This window comes from Chlorocebus sabaeus, chromosome X, assembly GCF_047675955.1.
Source record: "Chlorocebus sabaeus isolate Y175 chromosome X, mChlSab1.0.hap1, whole genome shotgun sequence".
Lineage (NCBI taxonomy): Eukaryota > Metazoa > Chordata > Mammalia > Primates > Cercopithecidae > Chlorocebus > Chlorocebus sabaeus.
This window is the reverse complement of record NC_132933.1, coordinates 121012030-121031630: the sequence shown is the minus strand read 5'-3', so window position 1 is coordinate 121031630 and position 19601 is coordinate 121012030. Positions and strand designations below refer to the sequence as shown.

Below are 19601 nucleotides of genomic sequence, written 5' to 3'. Positions count from 1 at the left end.
TTGTAAGATTAAACAGAAAAATGCACAAAGAATACTTAGCAAAATGCCTGGTACAGAGCAAGGCATTAATGCATGTTAGCTGTAAGATAAATATTAGGTATGTTCGGGTCAATGCAAAAGCTAGGGGGAATAATTGAAATGAAAGCAGGTATTATTTTTGAAAATGGCTATGATGTGCCTATATATCACTGGAATAGAACCAAACTGTGAGACCTTAGAGACCCTCCAGGAGAGTTAAACATGAAGTGACAATGTTGTTTTGCCTGATTTACATCAGACTTTTGTTGTTAAAGCATCCCTTTTTCAATATGAAGCATTTATTCACCCAGATAATGGATACAAATCCATGCATTCAAATGTTCTTTGGAGTCAGAGATCAAGATGGAAATCCCCAGAATCATAGAGATTTGCGTCTATAAACTGGCTTATTATATTCACATTCAAAGAGGTTGGAAGGGGCAGTGTCAGCTTTTTAACCAGAATCTTTTCATTACTTCTCTCTGTTGGGGTTGCAACACATGCTGTGAGTGACCTCCAGAGATTCCTCAAGCTGTATGCAGGCGGCAAATTGAATCTGAAAGCTTTATTAGACAAGTTTGTCTTTCAGCTGGTGGGATTGGATGTCAGCTGTATTGGAAAAAATAAAACTTCTTGTGAAACTGGGTCCTGACCTTGAAAAAAAGCTCAAATCGAAGTGCACAATTCAGTCCTGAGTTGTGTGCTTATTTGTTAAACACAGTGTGCAGGTTCAAAGGAAAAGGGCATATTTTACCTTAAAGATATAAGAATCAGCAATAAAAATAATAGGAGTTCTGTTTTGATCATGCTGAACTTAGTAAGCAAAAGTGCCTATCACCAAATCATATGGTTATGAAAAGTATGCTAATAATCAAAGAAACAATTCTCATTCACTTCAGTATGACAAGAAAACTATTATAATCCATAATTAGCATTATAGAACATTGATTTATATTGTGTATTCATAAATTTATTTGAGAATAAAGAAGAGTCCTGGGAGGCCGGGCGCGGTGGCTCAAGCCTGTAATCCCAGCACTTTGGGAGGCCGAGACGGGCGGATCACGAGGTCAGGAGATCGAGACCATCCTGGCTAACCCGGTGAAACCCCGTCTCTACTAAAAAATACAAAAATCTAGCCGGGCGAGGTGGCGGGCGCCTGTAGTCCCAGCTACTCGGGAGGCTGAGGCAGGAGAATGGCGTGAACCCGGGAGGCGGAGCTTGCAGTGAGCTGAGATCCGGCCACTGCACTCCAGCCTGGGCGACAGAGCGAAACTCCGCCTCAAAAAAAAAAAAAAAAAAAAAAAAAAAAAAAAAAAAAAAGAAGAGTCCTGGGAAAATAAAGTGACATTGGAGATTGGCTAGTTTGTTTTATTTCAGTATCATCTCCTATATCTATATATTTATATATAGATATCTCTCATATATATGAGTTTACATATATAAATAATATATGAGTTTATATATATATACACACACATATGAGTTTATATAGTTTCCTATAAAAAACTATATAGATATATAGCTATCTATATATAAAACTATATAGAGTGACATGTAATATATATATAAACTATATATAGTTATATGTCTATATATCTATATATATATAGTGATGTAATTTAGTTCCTGGTTTTTAATATTAGAGAACAATTATGAGTTTTTTTTGAAGGTGTGATAATTATTCTAGAAGTAGGAATTAAAAGTAGTATAATTTTGACTTTTTTTCCTATTGTAGGTTTTTATTGTAATTTAAGTGGGTACTGGTGTAGTTAGCGCTGCTAGCAATTTTACCTAAATATTAGGATACCTAGATTGTTTGTCTAATGAACTCAGCATGGGCTGGCAAGCACTTTGGAAATAAGATTAAAACATATTTTCATAAAAATACTGAAGATGAGAGAAGGAATAAACTATATGAATTTTAAGAGGAAGTTAGCATGTAAAGCAGAGGTTCTCAAATTGGATTTCAAGACACAGTCAAGAATGAGGGTTTAAGAACGAGATAGGGGTTATATCTAGCCTGGAAGATTTTCATCAATGCCATAGAATATCCCTCTTTGATCAGCACTGTAATCTTAAAAAAAAATAAGACTTACTACTGAGATTGTGAAGATATATATATATATATATCTGTCAGCTGTGTCTCAGCAGGGAACAAAGTTGAGATATATAAGAATACTGAAGAGCACTGAAATCAAACTCAGGAGATGTGGGGTTGGGTCCAGATGCTGCCACTAAACAGCTGGTCAAGCATGCAATCACTTAATCTTCTTGGTATTACTATTATTACATAGGAAGGTTGATGTATTTGATCTTTCTGTAAAATAAATGTACTTGTTCATTTGACCAAAAAATATTAGTGCAATACCTACCATTTGCTAGTCATTGAATTAAAGCTAGACACACCTGGTATTTGGCATGTAAAGGTAGAAAAAGGGTATATAGACTTTATGATGTGACAGAGTCATGGGTAGACCAGTAATTATGGAATAGTTTCCAATTCTGAAGCCCACAACAGAAAAATAGTATGGAAAACACTTGGGAGGGTAGGAGGAGGGCCACGGAGATGTTAAAAACTTGAGAAACAGCTTTTTTTGTTGCCAGACCATGGGGACTCATCTGATTTATGATAGAAAAGAAAAGTGGGAAGGAGATTAAATAACAGACCTCAAAGAATGAAGGAACACTGTCGAAATGTACAGTAAGCATAAACGGACTTTTCCTATTTGAATAAAAATAATTTAGACAGTAACTGGAACTTAGGTTAGGTAGTTGAAAAACTGTCAAGTATAGCAGATTGGTGGAACGCTATCTGCTTGTCACTTTTTAAGAAGAGAGTTGGCAGTTACCCTTCTTCAGATTGCTTCTAATAGAATGAGAGCCTTTTCTGAGATAGTGGAAAAGAATGAATGACTGCTCAAATACTTTTCAGACCACAATCTTAAAATCGACAATTGAAGTACAAAACTGCTACAATTTCCTTTTGAAATCTTGTTTCTTTGAAGGTAAAGTTATATTCAATTTTAAAACTATTCAGTGAAGTTTTAGGAAATATTAGGAATACATGTTGAAGCTTTCCATTTTGAGTAGTAGGGTACGTATTCTCATGAATATACCTAAATAGTTCTGGTTTCTTCAACAGAGTATGACAGTCAAGATTACGGTATACTCTATAGTGATTTCAAGCAGAAGTCCTTTCTTGAAGAGTGTTAAATAGCATAAGAAGGTTAAGGTAAGTTTACTGTAATTAACACTTTATTTCTGTTAAAATGCAGGACATAGGTAATCAAAAAATCTCTAATCATCAGAATTGATGTTAGCCTTCTCTTTTTCCTAGAAATGATGAATTAGAGCTTCCCTTCCTTCATCAGTTCAGATCCCAAAGCACAACCCTAACTGGAAATGGTAACCATGCAATAAAACTGCCAAAAGGTTAAGAGAGGGAGAAGAAAGGGAACTCCATCATAAAATGGATAATTAACATCTAAATGCTGAATACTAAATACTAAACAGTAGAGGTTTCACATTCTATCACTGTCTTGGATGTTAACAATGATGCCACTGTAGTGCCTTTCCTGTTAACCAGTGAGCATTGTTGAAGAACCTGGCCTGGGACCAGGGACCCACTACCGCCTACATAGAAAGACTTCCTTCTGATGAGTGTGAGCAGTGCTGGGGCCTCACCAGTCAGGGCTTTCTGTTGTCACTTCCCTTTCGACAGTGTGATACATCTCCTTAATTTCAAGCACTCTTACCTCACTGATACATACAAATATGAATTTTTAAATTAATTAATTAATTAATTAATGCCAAGAGTTAAGAAGTCTCCCTAGCTGCTCAAGGCCTTGAAGTATCTTGGGATAGGGTGTAAAATTGATTTATTTTGTTATTACAACTGATTAAGGGTCTTCATATTTTTTTGTACAAAAGCTTGCTCCTAACGTATTAGACTTTGAGGAAGTTTTCAAGGTTTAGAAGCTTTAACTAGAAAAATGACAATAGTATAGCCATGTTGTAAGTGTTTTTAGCAGGGAAATCATCTGTTAGTGAGGGAGAAAAAGATTTGACTCCACTGAAATTTATTTGCCTAATCCTAAAGATTCACCTGAAGCAGAATCAACAGTAGAAATATAACCGAAACAGGAAAGGGTGTGGGTTACACACCCCTCCCCTGCCATGTTTCTATTAATGAGAAGGATTAGGACCCAAGAGAGGAATAAGAATGCAAGAACTAATTGCCATCTTTTTCCTTCACTGCAGATAAATGAAGGCCATTTTCACAAAAAAAAATACGATCATTGCAGATAAATGTAGGGTATTGTCATAATAAATTAATCTTTTTTTTTTTTTTTGCAATTTAAGCCAAAAAAATGTAGTATGACAAGAGTACATTTAAGTGCCAAGTAACCTCATGCTTTAACTGCCTAGATATTTAAGGTATTATTGAAATGGAAATGGAATGCTTTATTTAACTTTGGAGAGGTGAGTGAAGTTCAAATTAAAATGTATAAATAACCTTATATGTGAGTATTTGATATTTAATTTAAATAGAGACTTCAAAAAATTCAAATGAAGATAAATAAATCACTGCTTGATATATGGAGTACTGATTAATAGCATAAGCTCTGGAGTCAAAGAGACTTATTTTTGAATATCTACTCTGTCACTGACTAACTGTGTAACTTTGGACAAATTATTTAACCTTTCTGACCCTTGGTTATCTCATCTATAAAATGGGAATTCCAACATAACTTACTCAAAAGGTATAACTGTGGCACTAATTCTAAGACTTGTATTAATTTAGATTTGCCCAGAAGTAGACCCTGAGACAAGGATTTAAATACAAATAATTTCATCGAGAGTTGATCCCAGAAAGCCACGGTAGAGGATATACATATCTGTCAGCTGTGTCTAAGCAGGGAACAAAGTTGAGATATATAAGAATACTGAAGAGCACTGAAATCAAACTCAGGAGATGTGGGGTTGGGTCCAGATTCTGCCAAAATGGGAAGGAAGCCTATACATGGGAAGGAAGCCTATACAAGGCATGCTAAGAAGCCTGTTTATCATTGTGGTCAACTGCCCAATCCACTGGAGATTTTTAGTGTGGAACATGCATTGGAGGTGTCCTACCCAAGGGGAGAAGAAGGTGGGATATTTATTTTGATATGGTTTGGCTGTGTTCTCACCCAAATTTCATCTTGAATTGTAACTCCAATAATCCCCACGTGTTGTGGGAGGGACCAGGTAGGAGGTAACTGAATCATGGGGGTGGGTTTTTCCTGTGCTGTTCTCCTGATAGTGAATAAGTCTCATGAGATCTGATGGTTTTATAAAGAACAGTTCCCCCGCACATGCTCTCTTGTCTGCTGTCATGTAAGACATGCCTCTGCTCCTCCTTCGCCTTCTGCCATGATTGTGAGGCTTCCCCAGCCATGTGGAACTGTGAGTCCATTAAACTTCTTCTTCCTTTATAAATTACCCAGTCTCGGGTATTTCTTCATAGCAGTATGAAAACTATGAAGACTAACACATTTATCCTCCAGCTTCTGTCCATTGGTTAAGTGCCATTCCAGAGATATCTCCTCCCCAGCTTCCAGCCTGCTCTGCAAGAGGGAGAGCTACTCCTACAGCCAGAGAAAGGACTCAGGTAGAGTCACAGGTACTTGTAGTTAGAAGCTTCATGGTTTATAGGAAGGATGAGTGCTAAGGGGAAATGGGTAGTCCACTAAGGATCAAATCTATCTTACCTGCTTCGTTTCTGTAAAGTGTCATCGGAGCACAGCTGTGTCCCTTTATTTAGGTATTGTCTGTGGCTTTTAGTATACAATGACAGAGTTGACCACATGACCCATAAAGCAGAAAATATTTAGTATCTGGTCCTTTGCAGAAACAGTGTGTTGATCCCTTATATAGTTGGTAGCACAACTGAGATATTAGAATTTAGGCTTCTTGACCTCCAGTGCTGTGCTTTCCTAATTACACTTGAGACTTGCTCTCTCCAAACTTAATTACAGGAAGAGATGATTTTACCAGTGTTTAATCAACTAGAAACCTCTATTAACTGGCTCTTCTATATGTCTACATACAATGGGTTATTCATTCCATAGTTATTACCAAGAGACATTTGAATCAAATATCCTGATTTGGAGTCTTCACATTAAGCATGTCTATATGCAATTTCTTTCAAAAATGCTAAATCGGGTATTGTAGAACATTAATGTTCTCAGACACAGCAGCTTGTGGATAAGAAAGGATTCACATTGACATTTACAACCAGATTTGCTGGCTCTTTGCCTCCATCTGCCATGCAGGCCTTCAGACCCATGCAAAGTCCTGTCTACCTCAATGGTTCTGAAAGTCTCTAGAGGAACTTATGGCTTTTCTTCTCACAGGTCTCATCCAGGAACATTGAACAGCTCTGCAGGGCAAATACTGCCTGGTTTAGTGTGCTGTCCATCTCCTTGGACAAGAACTTCTAAGCTATAACTTCTAAGCTATAACATCCTTGGGGTGGGGGGATGCGGAGTAGAGGTGCTAAAATAAGATGGATTTCCCTTTAGATTCACAGCACGGGACCTCATTGGAATCCCACTCCTTGCTGAACACAGCAGAAGGGATGAATTTGTTCTTACCCACTCACTGTATGTCTGTGGTAGTAGTTCTCAAAGCATAGTCCAGCATCAGCATAACCTAGGAACTTTTCAGAGATGCAAGTCTTGGCTGGGCACAGTGGCTCACACCTGTAATCCCAGCACCATGGGAGGCTGAGGTGGGTGGATCACCTGAGGTCAGGAGTTCGAGACCAGCCTGACTAACATGGTAAAACCCTGTCTCTACTAAAAATACAAAAAGTAGCCGGGCGTGTTGGCGGGTGCCTGTAATCCTAGCTACTCAGGAGGCTGAGGCAGGAGAATCGCTTCAACCCAGGAGGCAGAGGTTGCTGTGAGCCGAGATTGCACCACTGCACACCAGCCTGGGTGACAGAGCAAGACTCAGTCACAAAAAAAAAAAAAAAAAAAAAAAGAGAGAGAGAGAGAGAGAGAGAAAGAGAGAGAGAGAGAGATGCAAGTCTTACCCCAGAGCTAGTAAATCAGAAACTCTGGGGTTGAAGCCCAGTAATCTATACTTCGCTAAGAACTGGGTGGTTGTAACACATGGTAATTTTTGAGAATCACTGAAATAGAGCATTGGATTCAGACCAACACTTTTGATCTCAAGTTTCCCCCCTTTTCCCCAATGTAGTGATTTGTGTATAAATATGGTGACAATAAAACCTTCCATCCCAACATGCACACCCCTTTGACATGTGACGTGGCAGCTCCTCCTTTCAAGAGATGAAGTAATTTCCCTATCTCTCGAATTTGGGCTGATCTTTTGACATGCTTTGACCAATAGAACTTAACAGAATTAATGTACAAGTTTCAAAACCTAGGCATCAGGAGATCTTGTAGCTACCACTCTCCCTCTCTTGGAACACTGCCCTGAGAATAGCATGTAATGAAGCCTAGTCTAGCCTACAGGATGATGAGTGGCTTTATGAAGAACCAAGGTTCTCCAACCAACAGCCAGCTGTCAGATATCTGAGAGAGTCCATTTTAGACCATCTAGCTCCTGTTCACTTGCTAGATAACTGCATCCACATAAATAACACCAAGCAAGACCATCAGAATAACTATTCAGCTAATCACAGAGCAAACTTCAGATGCACAGAATTATGAGCAATAAATAACTCTTATTTTAAACTGTTAAGTTTTGGGGTGCTTTTATGCAACAATAGAAACTGATATGGACAGGTATCCAAGCAACAAGAATTGCAAGTTTTTTTTTTGTTTTGTTTTGTTTTTTTTTCCCAGCATGTTGATTTGTCCTGAAAATTAAAACAATTTATACTGTTCAGGCAAGGCCACCCCATTATAATTTATAATTTAAGTAAGCAGCCACAAGGTAGTTTGGTTTAGTGTTCATAAAACAAAACAAGCAACTTTAGGCCTCAGCTTCTACATCTATAAAACGAGAATATTCAACTAGATAATAATTGCAGTAATTATTCCAAGTTTGGATTTCTATGGTTCTAAGAAATTCAAATAGAGTGAACCAATTTTTTCTACTTCTTAAGTAGAAAAAACACAGAAACAGGCCAGGCATGGTGGCTCATGCCTGTAATCCCAGCACTTTGAGAGGCTAAGGCAGGTGAATCACTTGAGGTCAGGAGTTTAAGACCAGCCTGATCAACATGGAGAAACCCCATCTCTACCAAAAATACTAAAATTAGCTGGGTGTAGTGGGGTGCACCTGTATCCCAGCTACTTGGGAGGCTGAGACAGGAGAATCACTAGAACCTGAAAGGCAGAGGTTGCAGTGAACTGAGATCACACCACTACACTCTAGCCTGGGCAACAAAGCACAATTCAATCTCTCTCTCTCTCTCACACAGGCACAGGGAAAGGACAGGAAAGGAGAGAGGAGGGGAGGGGAGAGGAGGGGAGGGGAGGGGAGGGGAGAGGAGGGGAGGGGAGAGGAGGGGAGGGGAGGGGAGGGGAGAGGAGGGGAGTGGAGAGAGGGGAGAGGAGAGGACACGGAAACATATATCACTTTTACTCCAGATATGTTTAAGATTGAGTTAAATTATATTAACTGCTGGCCAGCTGCATCCGTATCTGTAATTTTCCATTAGGTTCTTGGACAGAGAGATAGTGTAAAGCATAGCAACAAAACAAAACACAGGCTTTGGAGCTTGACACAAGTGGACTGAAACCCTTGCTTGCTTGCTTTCCAGCTGTGTGGCCTTAATCTAGCTATTTCCCCTCTAAACTTTAGGGTCCTTAATCTTTAAAAATTATCTATAACCATATGTTCTTTGAAATTATTTTCAGGATAAAGACATATATGTTAAAGCTACACATATATGTGTAGCTTCTACACATTCAATAGTAGGAATGCAATGAAAAAATTTTACTATAATGAATTATAAATTCTATTCTATTGTAATATAGTACATGAAATAATAAACATACACAAGAAGCATAATACAATTAGATTTTCTTTTTTTATATTGCATTTATATCTGATTAACTTCCTGCAAGTCAGGAAGTCAGGAATAGAAACAATTCTTTATTTCGATATTTGAACCACCACAGTAAAGAAAAAAGAAAAGCCTTATTTTAATAAAAGCGGCTCTGGATCTAAATGACTACCTGTTGATTTTTTTCATTCAACATTTGTGTATTTAACATCTTGACTTTATGCCCAGATCTGTTTCAGTGTGCTAAAGAGGATGAAAAGCACCTGCTTTTGAGAAAAATTCCTCTTTCTCTTAATTCTTTTTTAGCTACTACCACAACTCTGCCAGCTGTCACCAATAGCTTTGAGCTGAGGGTATTCCCAGACTCTCCACACTGGCAGCAATGTGGAGGGCGTAGGAGAAGACAAGAGTGGTAGGGGGTGTTGAGACCCTCGTATTGGGGAGAAGGAAGTAGGGCAGTGCTATGAAAGATGAATATCTCTCACAGCTTCCATCACACTTCCCCTGACCTGCTCCTCTAGTTTTACTGATCTCCTTAATATTCTGCCATCTTGTTCCTACTTCAGTATCATTGCTCAGTCTTTTCTTTCCCTGCCTGTAATAATTTTCCCAGAAATACACCAGGCTCACTTCCTCACTTACATCAGTTTTCTGATGTTCTCTTAATAGACAAGCATCCCTGACCACACGATAGACAATAATACCCTCATGATGTCTCCCTGCTTAGTTGTTCTCTGTAATGGTGTTTCTCAAACGTCAATGTGCACAGGATTCACTTGGGGATTCTATTAACATGCAGATTGTGATTCAGTGGGTCTAGGATAGGGGCCTCAGATTCTACATGTCTAACAAATACCCACTGACATCAATCTGTAGACTACACTCTACAGTACTTATAATTATTGAGACAGTATATATTTTCTTCATTAGCTTATTACATATATTACATAAAACATATATTACAATATATGTTTTATGAAAGGAGGGACTTATTCTATGCCGTACTCGCAGCACCAGTATGATGCTCAACACATGGAAGTTAATAAATATTTATTAAGTGGATGAATTATATATGTTGCTGGAAATCAAAACTGGAACTTTGAATGTCTTTTTCTTATAAACATTATTGTTACATTTAGATAAAATACACGTTAAATAAATTTCGGTGCCCTGGTTTTGGAGCCTTCCTACCATGTGTAAAGTGGCTTATATGGGACATAAACCCAAAGTTCAGAGTTTAACAAACTTATAAAGAATCATTGGAACATAATCTCTTCATAGAGTTTATGTTTGAGTCTGAGGCTGAACATGTCAGGGACAGCCAGAAAACAGACACCAATAAATGATAATATAGGAACAAACTATGCATATTCGCTGAGGGAACCAAAAATTAGAGCTCATAAAAAGAAATAAACCTGACATAGTTAGTTGAATATAACCCTGATATAGCAATTTTAGTGTCCCAGATTGACAAAAAGAAAAAAAAAAAAACAAAACCATAATGCTCGCATATCTTTTCAAGTCTCCAAAGTCATTAAATCTAACTCTGATGACTTCTGAGAAATCCCAGGGGACACATGAGATGCACTGTCCTCAGATTGTAGGGCTTCTTTTAATCCAAGCACTATGCCTTCTAATGAATTATGATTGTGCTACCCCAGCTGTGATTCTTCCAGTTCAGTATTTTTCTACTTGACATAAAATAAAAATCAACTTTACCTGAAGAACCAGTCACCATGCTTTAATGCTTCAATCATTTGATCTTTGAAAAGTAGACAAGGCAAAAAAAAAAAAACAAAAAAAAAACAAAAAAAAACAAAAAAAAACAAAAAAAAAACAAACAAAAAAAACACCCAAAGATGTTTTTAGTTCTGCCTAATTATAGAATGGTACAGCAAAGAAGTTTTCTGGCTTTTTTCCCCTGAGAGTCAAAGCCAGCATTAACATTGCCATGAGAATGTATGAATACCTTCTATCAACAACTGAATAGAAAGGAAAATAAAATAGACTGAAAATATGCAGTGAAAACAAAAGTTAAAACTACAGCTAAACGAAGAAATATTCCTCCCCCAAGTCAGCTTGTGGTCCTCACAATCCATTTTTCTTTTACTTGAACTAAAAATGGAAGAGCTCTTAAATTGTTTGCAAATGGGACAGGGAGAGGTGCTAGTAGGACTGTGTGTGTTTCTGTGGTTTCTATGATTCTTGTAGCCATATTTGAAGAATATTGTCTAAATGATATAGGATTTGTTGAGATGGCATCTTCATGTAGTGTTAGTGGATAATCTGGCAGTTCACCCTGAATCTCTCTTCAGGGACAATGCACACATCCTTGGATGCTAGGAATATTGGTTGTTAAAGGCGTTTCTTACTAAGAATTGCCTTCGGCCTCAGAAAACTTGTCCAAGTTGTCCTTCCACTGTCAGGCAGCAGCCAGCCCATGGCCAATGGCTGGCTGGATCAGAAGTACAAAGTCCAGGCCCACTGCCTGTAATTCAGGACAGCTCTGCAGAGCCAGCCCAGATGTAGGGCTCCTGTGAGACTGGCTTAGGCCTCTGTTGCAGCCAACTCATGTTTAAGACTCTCCCACAATCTCCCTGGTACTCTTCTCTTCCTTATGGGTGTATCTCCAGAGAACACTCCCCATATCTCATTGTCATACAACATTTTGAATCAGAATCCATTTCCAAGGAATGTACTCTAAGACTTTATGCATAGTCAACAACACAAAGCTTTATCTCTATCTTCAGAATTGAAACAAATTTTCTCTCTCACCCAGACATCACTTCATAGTTGTGCTTTTGAACAAATAGCTAAAGCCAAAGAGAATGGGATCCAGTATACTTACAGGCTCCAACAGTGGTCAGTCCAGGAGCTAGGTCAGGCTGCTTTGCCCTCAGCTCTTGAAGTAAATGGTTTACCGCCTTCCACTCAGAGCTCAGGTCTTCTAACTTCCTCTTTAATAGAAAAGCATACACATTACTTATTCGATTAACACTCTGAAGATAACTTAATTCATGAACATCTTAATTCATTTGGTGAATATATTATTGAATTTCTATTATATTTTACTTCTAAATTAACTTTAGTGGGTAGAATTTCTTTTAAAGGAATTATAATTATTTTAGCCAACCACCCTACAAATATTTATTGATTGCTCCATATAAACTCTCCAGGCATAATTTTATTAAAAGGAAGTAGAGTGCAAACATTAATGAAAACAAACCAACAAAAAACAGTTCCCTCTCAGCAACTGGCTTAATTCTTGAAGAGTATCTATTGTGGTTGCATACTAAAATTATCCAGATAACTTGAGAAAAATCCTAATGTACTGGCTCACTCCTGGTCAATTATATCAGAATCTCTTAAAGGGAGGGGCTGCAGTGGATATGGGAAGATGCTACTTAGAGCCCCCCTTCAAGGAAAGACTCTTGTTCTAGATGATGGAAATGATGTCACTAGACATTCTTCAGCTGTCAGTCCCTTCAGGGACTGCCTGAGCTGCAGAGAGCTGCCTTGTCCAAGGTCATGCCTTTTCCCCGGCAGCCCTCATTCAGTGACTGATCAATGTGAAAGTATAAAGGCCTGACTAATTTGGTTTAAAGCAGGACACGTTTGAAGAGGTATTTCAGCTGCAGAGCTCTTCGTGGCATAAGCCAAGCCTGTATTTGGCCAGTGGTGTGCTGGTAGATGTATATCAACTGGATCTCTGATCTCAGGGTGTTTAAAAACACCTTGTTTTTAGTGTTTGCCAATTTCTGTGGTGTAAATATTTCCACCACGGTTAAATTTAAATTACCAAGAAGATAACATCAAGTGCCTCAAAAAATGCCTGGCAATATAACAGTAGGCCGTCCTGAGCTGGTTCCACCTCACTGGTTCAGCTAGCTATACGAGAAGTTATAGCCAGTAGAATGTGAGCAGAAGTGTTTGTCATTTTGGGGCTGAGGCTTTGAAAAATTTAGTGAGGTTTCTACCTTTTTTACCTTTCCATTGTTGGAAGCAGAAGACTCTTAGGTCCTACAGCAAATCTTTACAACTTACTGGGGAGAGAATTAAGTCCTAATGCCCTAGAGCAGTTGTTCTCATACTTTAGGATCAACAGAATCACCTGGAGGCCTTGCTAATTGCTGCAGAGCAGCCCCAGAGTTCTGGATTTAGTAGATACTGGGTGGAGCCCAATAATCTGCATTTTTAACAATTTTCCAGGTGATGTTGATGCTGAGTGTTCATGACAAAATCCTAAGTATCTATAATACCTAATCAGTTACCTGAGCATTTATCACAGACCAGTTATGTACCATTCTTGAGAACATAACAGACCCTCAGATCATTTTCAACAGGATTTCATTCTCTTGCGAAACCCTAGCAAAGAAAAGCTACCAAGGGAATGGCACGCAGAGGAAGAAGATGAACAGGACCTAGGTTTCTGCAATAACATATGTAAGAAGGCTGCTTGACTAGGAAAACATATGCTGGGTTGCCATGTGAGCAAGAAAAAAACTCCTATTGTGTTAAGCCACTGAAATATTTAGTTCATTACAAGCAGCAATACCTTGCCAGTATAGTAGCGCTAGTCACAAAAGCTTTACCAGTGCCTATAAGAGATAATAGCTGCATTTTTATATCACTGTACATTCTTATGCTTATGTTATAAGGAATACAAATAACTTTATTGATGTTGGGTTTGCTTAAAATAAATATATTAGCAGAAATTGCATTTCTAGTCTGAAGAATCAGAGTTGGAAAAGAGCCAGAAATTACAAACTCTTTAAATAGGAATGGCAATGAACCCAACCTAACCGGAATGTTTTATACACACATTGTAGTTTAATGCTAATCATTAATTTAATGCTAATCATTTCAATGAAACCATTAATTTATTCCAGAAAAAAAATTGTTCAGGTGCTACTCAGTGCCAGACTTTGTGCCAGTTACTAAGTTCACAAAACTGAAGTTAGTAACCTCTAAGCATTCACAGGCATGTAAGTAAATTAGAACAGAGATTTTAGGAAAAAATAATGATTTCAACAAGACACCTTGGGGGAACAGCGTAACTCAGCCTGGAGAGGTCAATAGGTTACCCACAAAAGCTAACATTTGAACTGATTTTGAAAGATAACTAAGAAGTTTTCAGAAGGGGCCATTCAAGTGCCAGGTGGAGAAAGGGCATTTCAGACAGAAGGAAAACCACGTGCAAAATGGCAAGAGGTATTGAGCCTTAAAAAAAAAAAAATGTAGTGTGTCCTGGCTATCTAGACTACAGTGTTTATAAGTAATGATACAGAGCTGCAATAAGGCAATTTATTAAGGCCTTGTAATGTGGGGTTATCAGATTCTCTTCTAAAACCACAGAGTAGATGGAAGTGTTTAGAGAAGTAGAGCAATGTGATACGATTCGTGTTTCGCATTGTGGAGGCTTTATCAGAAGGGTGCAGAGATGTGAGTTGCGAGGCTAACATGGTAATTGGAGTGGGAAGTGGTCTGCTGGACTGAAGGCTTTGGCCATACAGAAAAAGGTAGAGGTGTAGAGGTGTGTGTGTGTGTTTATTTTCTTGCCTTTGATAGTTGAGATTTTGAGCTGGTAAACGACGAAGAAAAACTTTCCATCAAATTGTTTCTTCCAGTTGTGGGATATGAGGTTTCTCTTCAAATAATCTGATCAATCTTTTATTCTTTAATTCATAGTACACCCCCCCCCCCACTTTTTCTCCTTTTTCCTTTTTGCCTTTGTTAGATGCCCAGGCACGCCTCAGTACCAAGCGTTATCAGTACCAGCTCACATTCATTTACTTATCTGGAAAGAGGACTAACTTTCTAGCTCATTACAGATACCCCTTCCCCTTCCTCTCCACTTGGTTTTTTGTGCCCACCCTATCTTAAACAGTCAAATGTTTAGCCAACCGGGATTAGTTTAGATTGTATGACCTGACCCCGGCCAATGGGGAAAGGGTACAGGACTTGCATCAGGAATAAAGGCTCTCGTGCCCCTTTGTTCAGGTGTGTTCTCATGGCAACTGGCCAAGGAGGCACCCCTCTGTGCAGAAGTAAAATTGCTTTGCTAAGAATCCTTTGTTCGAGTGTTCAATTTCCTTAGGATTTTGAGCCTTATTCCTAAAACAGTCTACCCTGTCAGCGTGTGTCTTTCCAGTCAAGACTACATGCCCTTTGCAAGGCAGGACTGAGTCTTCTATGCCTTGTATGGTATTTTCTTTATATCCAATCCAGTGCTTCCTAATAAGAGGAGTTCAGTAAATATTTCTGAATTGAATAAAATTAAATAAAAATGGCTACTTGAATAAAGGAAAAGAGAAAGAGATAAATGAGTTTCTTTTTCCCCAACTTGACTTCAATGTGAACTACACACCATGAATGACTGTGTGTGTGTGTGTGTGTGTGTATATATATATATATATATATGGTACTTGAGGGAGCCTATGTAGGTTTTCCAGGTGTGCAATCATTTTATTAGGCTTATTTTTTCTTTTGAGACAGGGTCTCGCTCTGTCACCCAGGCTGGAGAGCAGTGTCAAGATCTCGGCTCACTGCAGCCTTGACTTCCTAGGCAATCCTCCCACCTCAGCCTCCTGAGTAGCTGGGACTACAGGTGCATGCCACCCTGCCTGGATATATATATTTTTGCATTTTTATGTAGAGATGGGGTTTTGTCATGTTGCCCAGGCTGGTCTCAAACTCCTGGACTCAAGCAATCTGCCCATCCCAGCCTCCCAAAGTGCTGAAATTACAGGTGTGAGCCACCACGTCCAGCCTTATTAGGTTTTTATAAATCCTGAACCAAACTGTATTTAAATAGTAATCTCATAGACTAGGGTCACAAATTCAGGTCCCTATAGGGACTAGGTTGTAACAAAGGGAAGAATAAACCTTGTCTAAAACAGAGAGCTATAACTTCAGATGTGGCTGCTGACTGCCAACAAAAAGGTGGGGGTAAGTTAAAAAGCAAAAAACAGAAAAACAAACAAAAAACCCTGCTGATCATATTCCCTCATCAGTGTATACCAGAGAACTTTCTCTTACATTCTTAAGGTCATAAGGAAGTACAAGAAAGTTTGTTGCCGCATTGTGGGGAATTGAGGACAACATGGGTGTGTATGTGAAAGACATGGATAAGGGTATATGTAGAGCAATGTGGATGGATTTTTTAATTTTTTTGAGATGGAGTTTTAATGTTGTTGCCCTGGCTGGAATGTAGTGGCGTGATCTTGGCTCACTGCAACTTTCGCCTCCTGGGTTCAAGTGATTCTCCTGCCTCAGCCTCCCGGTAGCTGGGATTACAGGCTGGCACCACCACACCTGGATAATTTTTGTATTTTGTATTTCACCATGTTGGCCAGGCTGCCTCCAACTCCTGACCTCAGGTGATCTGCCCATCTTGGCCTCCCAGTGTGCTGGGATTGCAGGCGTAAGCCACTGCGCCAGGCAGTGGATGGATCTTTAAAACACAATAATGAACGTTTGAAAAGCTAAAAAACAAGATTTATAGTACAATGTAGCTTTTATAAATTTAAAATATACTTATAAATAATATTACGTATTTTAAAAGGATAAAGCAGGAAAGAAATGGGAATAGAGATATTGTCACATTTCAGTAATTTTGCTGATTGGTTATTAAACATAACCATTAATATAAATTAAATTTTATAAATATAAAACTGTGCTAAGAACAAAACATAATATATAGTAAGAATTCATCACTTCCTAATTTAACTATCAACAGTGCTCTTGAGATTATATCTATTGTGTCTGACATCAAGTCAAATCAAGGCTTTCAATGTTTTTATCCAGAATGCATGATGTTAACATTTACTAGCATATCAATACATGTAACTTTTTTATTTATTAAAAATCAGTCTTGAACCTAAAAGCAAACAAAATACAATGCCTCTGATTACTCAGGAAAACCACCCTTGAAAGTCATCACTCATGGAAGATATTTTTCTGTCCTGACTTCAGAACCTAAACACTAAAAATTAAATATTGTAAGACACTAGTGAGTAATATATTTGATCTTCTGGTTTCCCTGTGAAGTTTCTATAACTCTACAAAGACAGAATACTAAAAGCAATGAGAAGTAGCCATTCTGATAACAGAAAGTAGCAATAGGAGACAATGAACATAAAAAACTTAAAACTGAGAAATGTGGTAATTTTAGTCATTTATCAATGAAATGACAGTTCAACATGTGATGAAATCTCATCCTATGCCATTTAATTTATAGGAAATCACCTATATGTGCTGAGAGAGAGAGAAAAGGAGAGACAGTGATAGATTTGGGATTGATTTAAATACTGCTGGGGGTATGCCCATCTTTCTACTCAGTAAGCATATTGCCCCTCAGAATGAGTGGATAAAGAGAGATCAAAGTTCGCTGTTTCTACCAGTTGACTTGGGTTCCACTTTCTTCTCATGGTGTAAGTATTTCAGTGATTTGAGTTTGCTTTAATATTTAAAGGTATTTATTTATCTTATAGTCTAGCTTCTAAAAGCAAATCAACCACTTCAACTGGGTCTCAACTGAAGAAACAGTGCTTTGAATTTCATGTTCCTCATATATCACTGTATCACTAAACAGAGCAAAAATTGATGTGATAATGACATCCCTGAAAATTAAGAAAAGTTAATTTACATTGGGATTTAGAATCAGAAGTCTTGAGTTTCATTCCTAATTCACTGGTTGTATGATTCTTGGAAAATCAGATGGGTCACTAAGATTTATCATCCTTGAAACATGGATATAATACTACCACGTAACTCACAGCTTTGTTGGAGAAACTAAATGAGATATTTTATATGGTAAAAACGCTGTGAACTGGAAAGCACTATAAATTTGTTGGTCAGATATTATGCACTGTTTAATGAAGCAAAACAGAAGATATTCAAGAAAAGTTTTCATTAAAATAGTTACAATAAAAATTTTTCAGGGCTTTATTAAAGGACTAGGTTTTAGTTACCTAGAAAATAACATGTTTGTGCATGCAATTTCTCTTTTATTAATACATAAACTCTAAATAGTGTGTCCATTTGGTCAAATATTATCTTTCCCACTCTTATCTCCAGATAGGTAAATGAGGGGTTACTATAATCTCTAATGTGGAGGTGGATTTTTAAAATTAAATGGCACTCCCAATGTACCACAAATGTCTGAGGACGTTGCAATGGGTCAAAGGTTCAATAAGCTCAGAACGGTATAATTTCTAATCTTTTATAATTATTAGCAAATACTTATGAAATGACTACAGTTTTTGATTTAGCTAATCACAAAAACAATCTTGCTACTTTTTCAAGAATTTGGTGTACTGTAGAGTTGAAATGGATTATTTATATATTATGCAAGTTCTTTTTTGTTTTGCTTCATTTTGTTTTTCACTTCTCTGGCATTTGCCCATGTTTTCAATTCTCTCATCATTCAAGCTGTAAAATTCATCTGCATAACAGAAAAATGTTTGGCTGTAGTAACTAGTCAGGTGTTCATCATATAATAATCTTTAAGCAATGCTCAATAAAAATCTGTAAAAGGTAACATTTTGCTATACATGTTAATCATCTATAAGCAAATTTAAGGAAATCAAATATGTACTTAAGTCCCAACTTATTTAAATAGCAAATCAGTGGGATAATAGCTATCAAGTCCTATTCTTGACTACATCTCTATAATTTTAAAACTTCGAATATGCTAACTAAATTGCAGGTCCAAGGTTTTCTGCACAAGAGCTCCAAACTCAACAATCAGAGTGAATTCATGTTCTACCAAAATGGATAAACTTTGGGAGTACTTTTTTTTGTAAATGGAAAAATTAGATTCATTATAGATGACTTTTGCAGCTGAGCATTATTCTCCATTGTATATACTTTGCTTGAAAATATTCATTAAATGTTAAGACAACTATATCAAACTATGAAATTTCTTCTTTATGAAGAACAGGAATTAGTTACAAGAAAAAGTGATTTCTGAATATAACTTTCCTTTTAAAATTTAAAATGGATAAATATTTAAGGTGATAGATACTGCAATCACTCTGATTTGATCATTATATATTATATGCTCGTATCAAAATATCACTTGTGGTAAAAGGACAGAAAAAGATATTCCACACAAATAGGAACCAAAAGCAAGCAGGAATAGTTTTATATCAGACAAAACAGGCTTTAAAGCAATGATAGTAAACAAAAGATAAAGAAAGACATTGTATAATGATAAAAGGATTAGTTCCACAAGAAGATATTTACTACAATACTCAATTTATATGCATCCAACACTGGCGCTCCTAGCTTTATAAAACAATAGTACTAGACCTAAGAAATGAGATAGACAACAACGCAATAATAGTGGGGGACTTCAATACTCCACTTACAGCACTAGACAGGTCACTGAAAGAAAAACTCAACAAAGAAACAATGGACTTAAATTATACCCTAGAACAAATGGACTTAACAGATATCTGCAGAACATTCTTCCCAACAATTGCAGAATATACATTCTTATCAGCAGATGAAACATTCTCCAAGACAGGTCACACAAGAGGCCACAAAAAAGTCT

At 37.5% G+C, this 19601-nt stretch overlaps 1 protein-coding gene across 2 annotated transcripts in view; it reads right to left on the bottom strand.

Moving 5' to 3' along the window:
* DMD (dystrophin) overlaps window positions 1-19601 on the bottom strand; it is a 2258239-nt gene that overhangs the window by 686534 nt on the left and 1552104 nt on the right. For both annotated transcript variants that reach the window (XM_037986581.2, XM_073013821.1), the window contains exon 50: window positions 11892-12000. In XM_037986581.2, the coding sequence (XP_037842509.2) occupies window positions 11892-12000 (109 nt within the window). The remainder of the gene's footprint in view (window positions 1-11891; window positions 12001-19601) is intronic.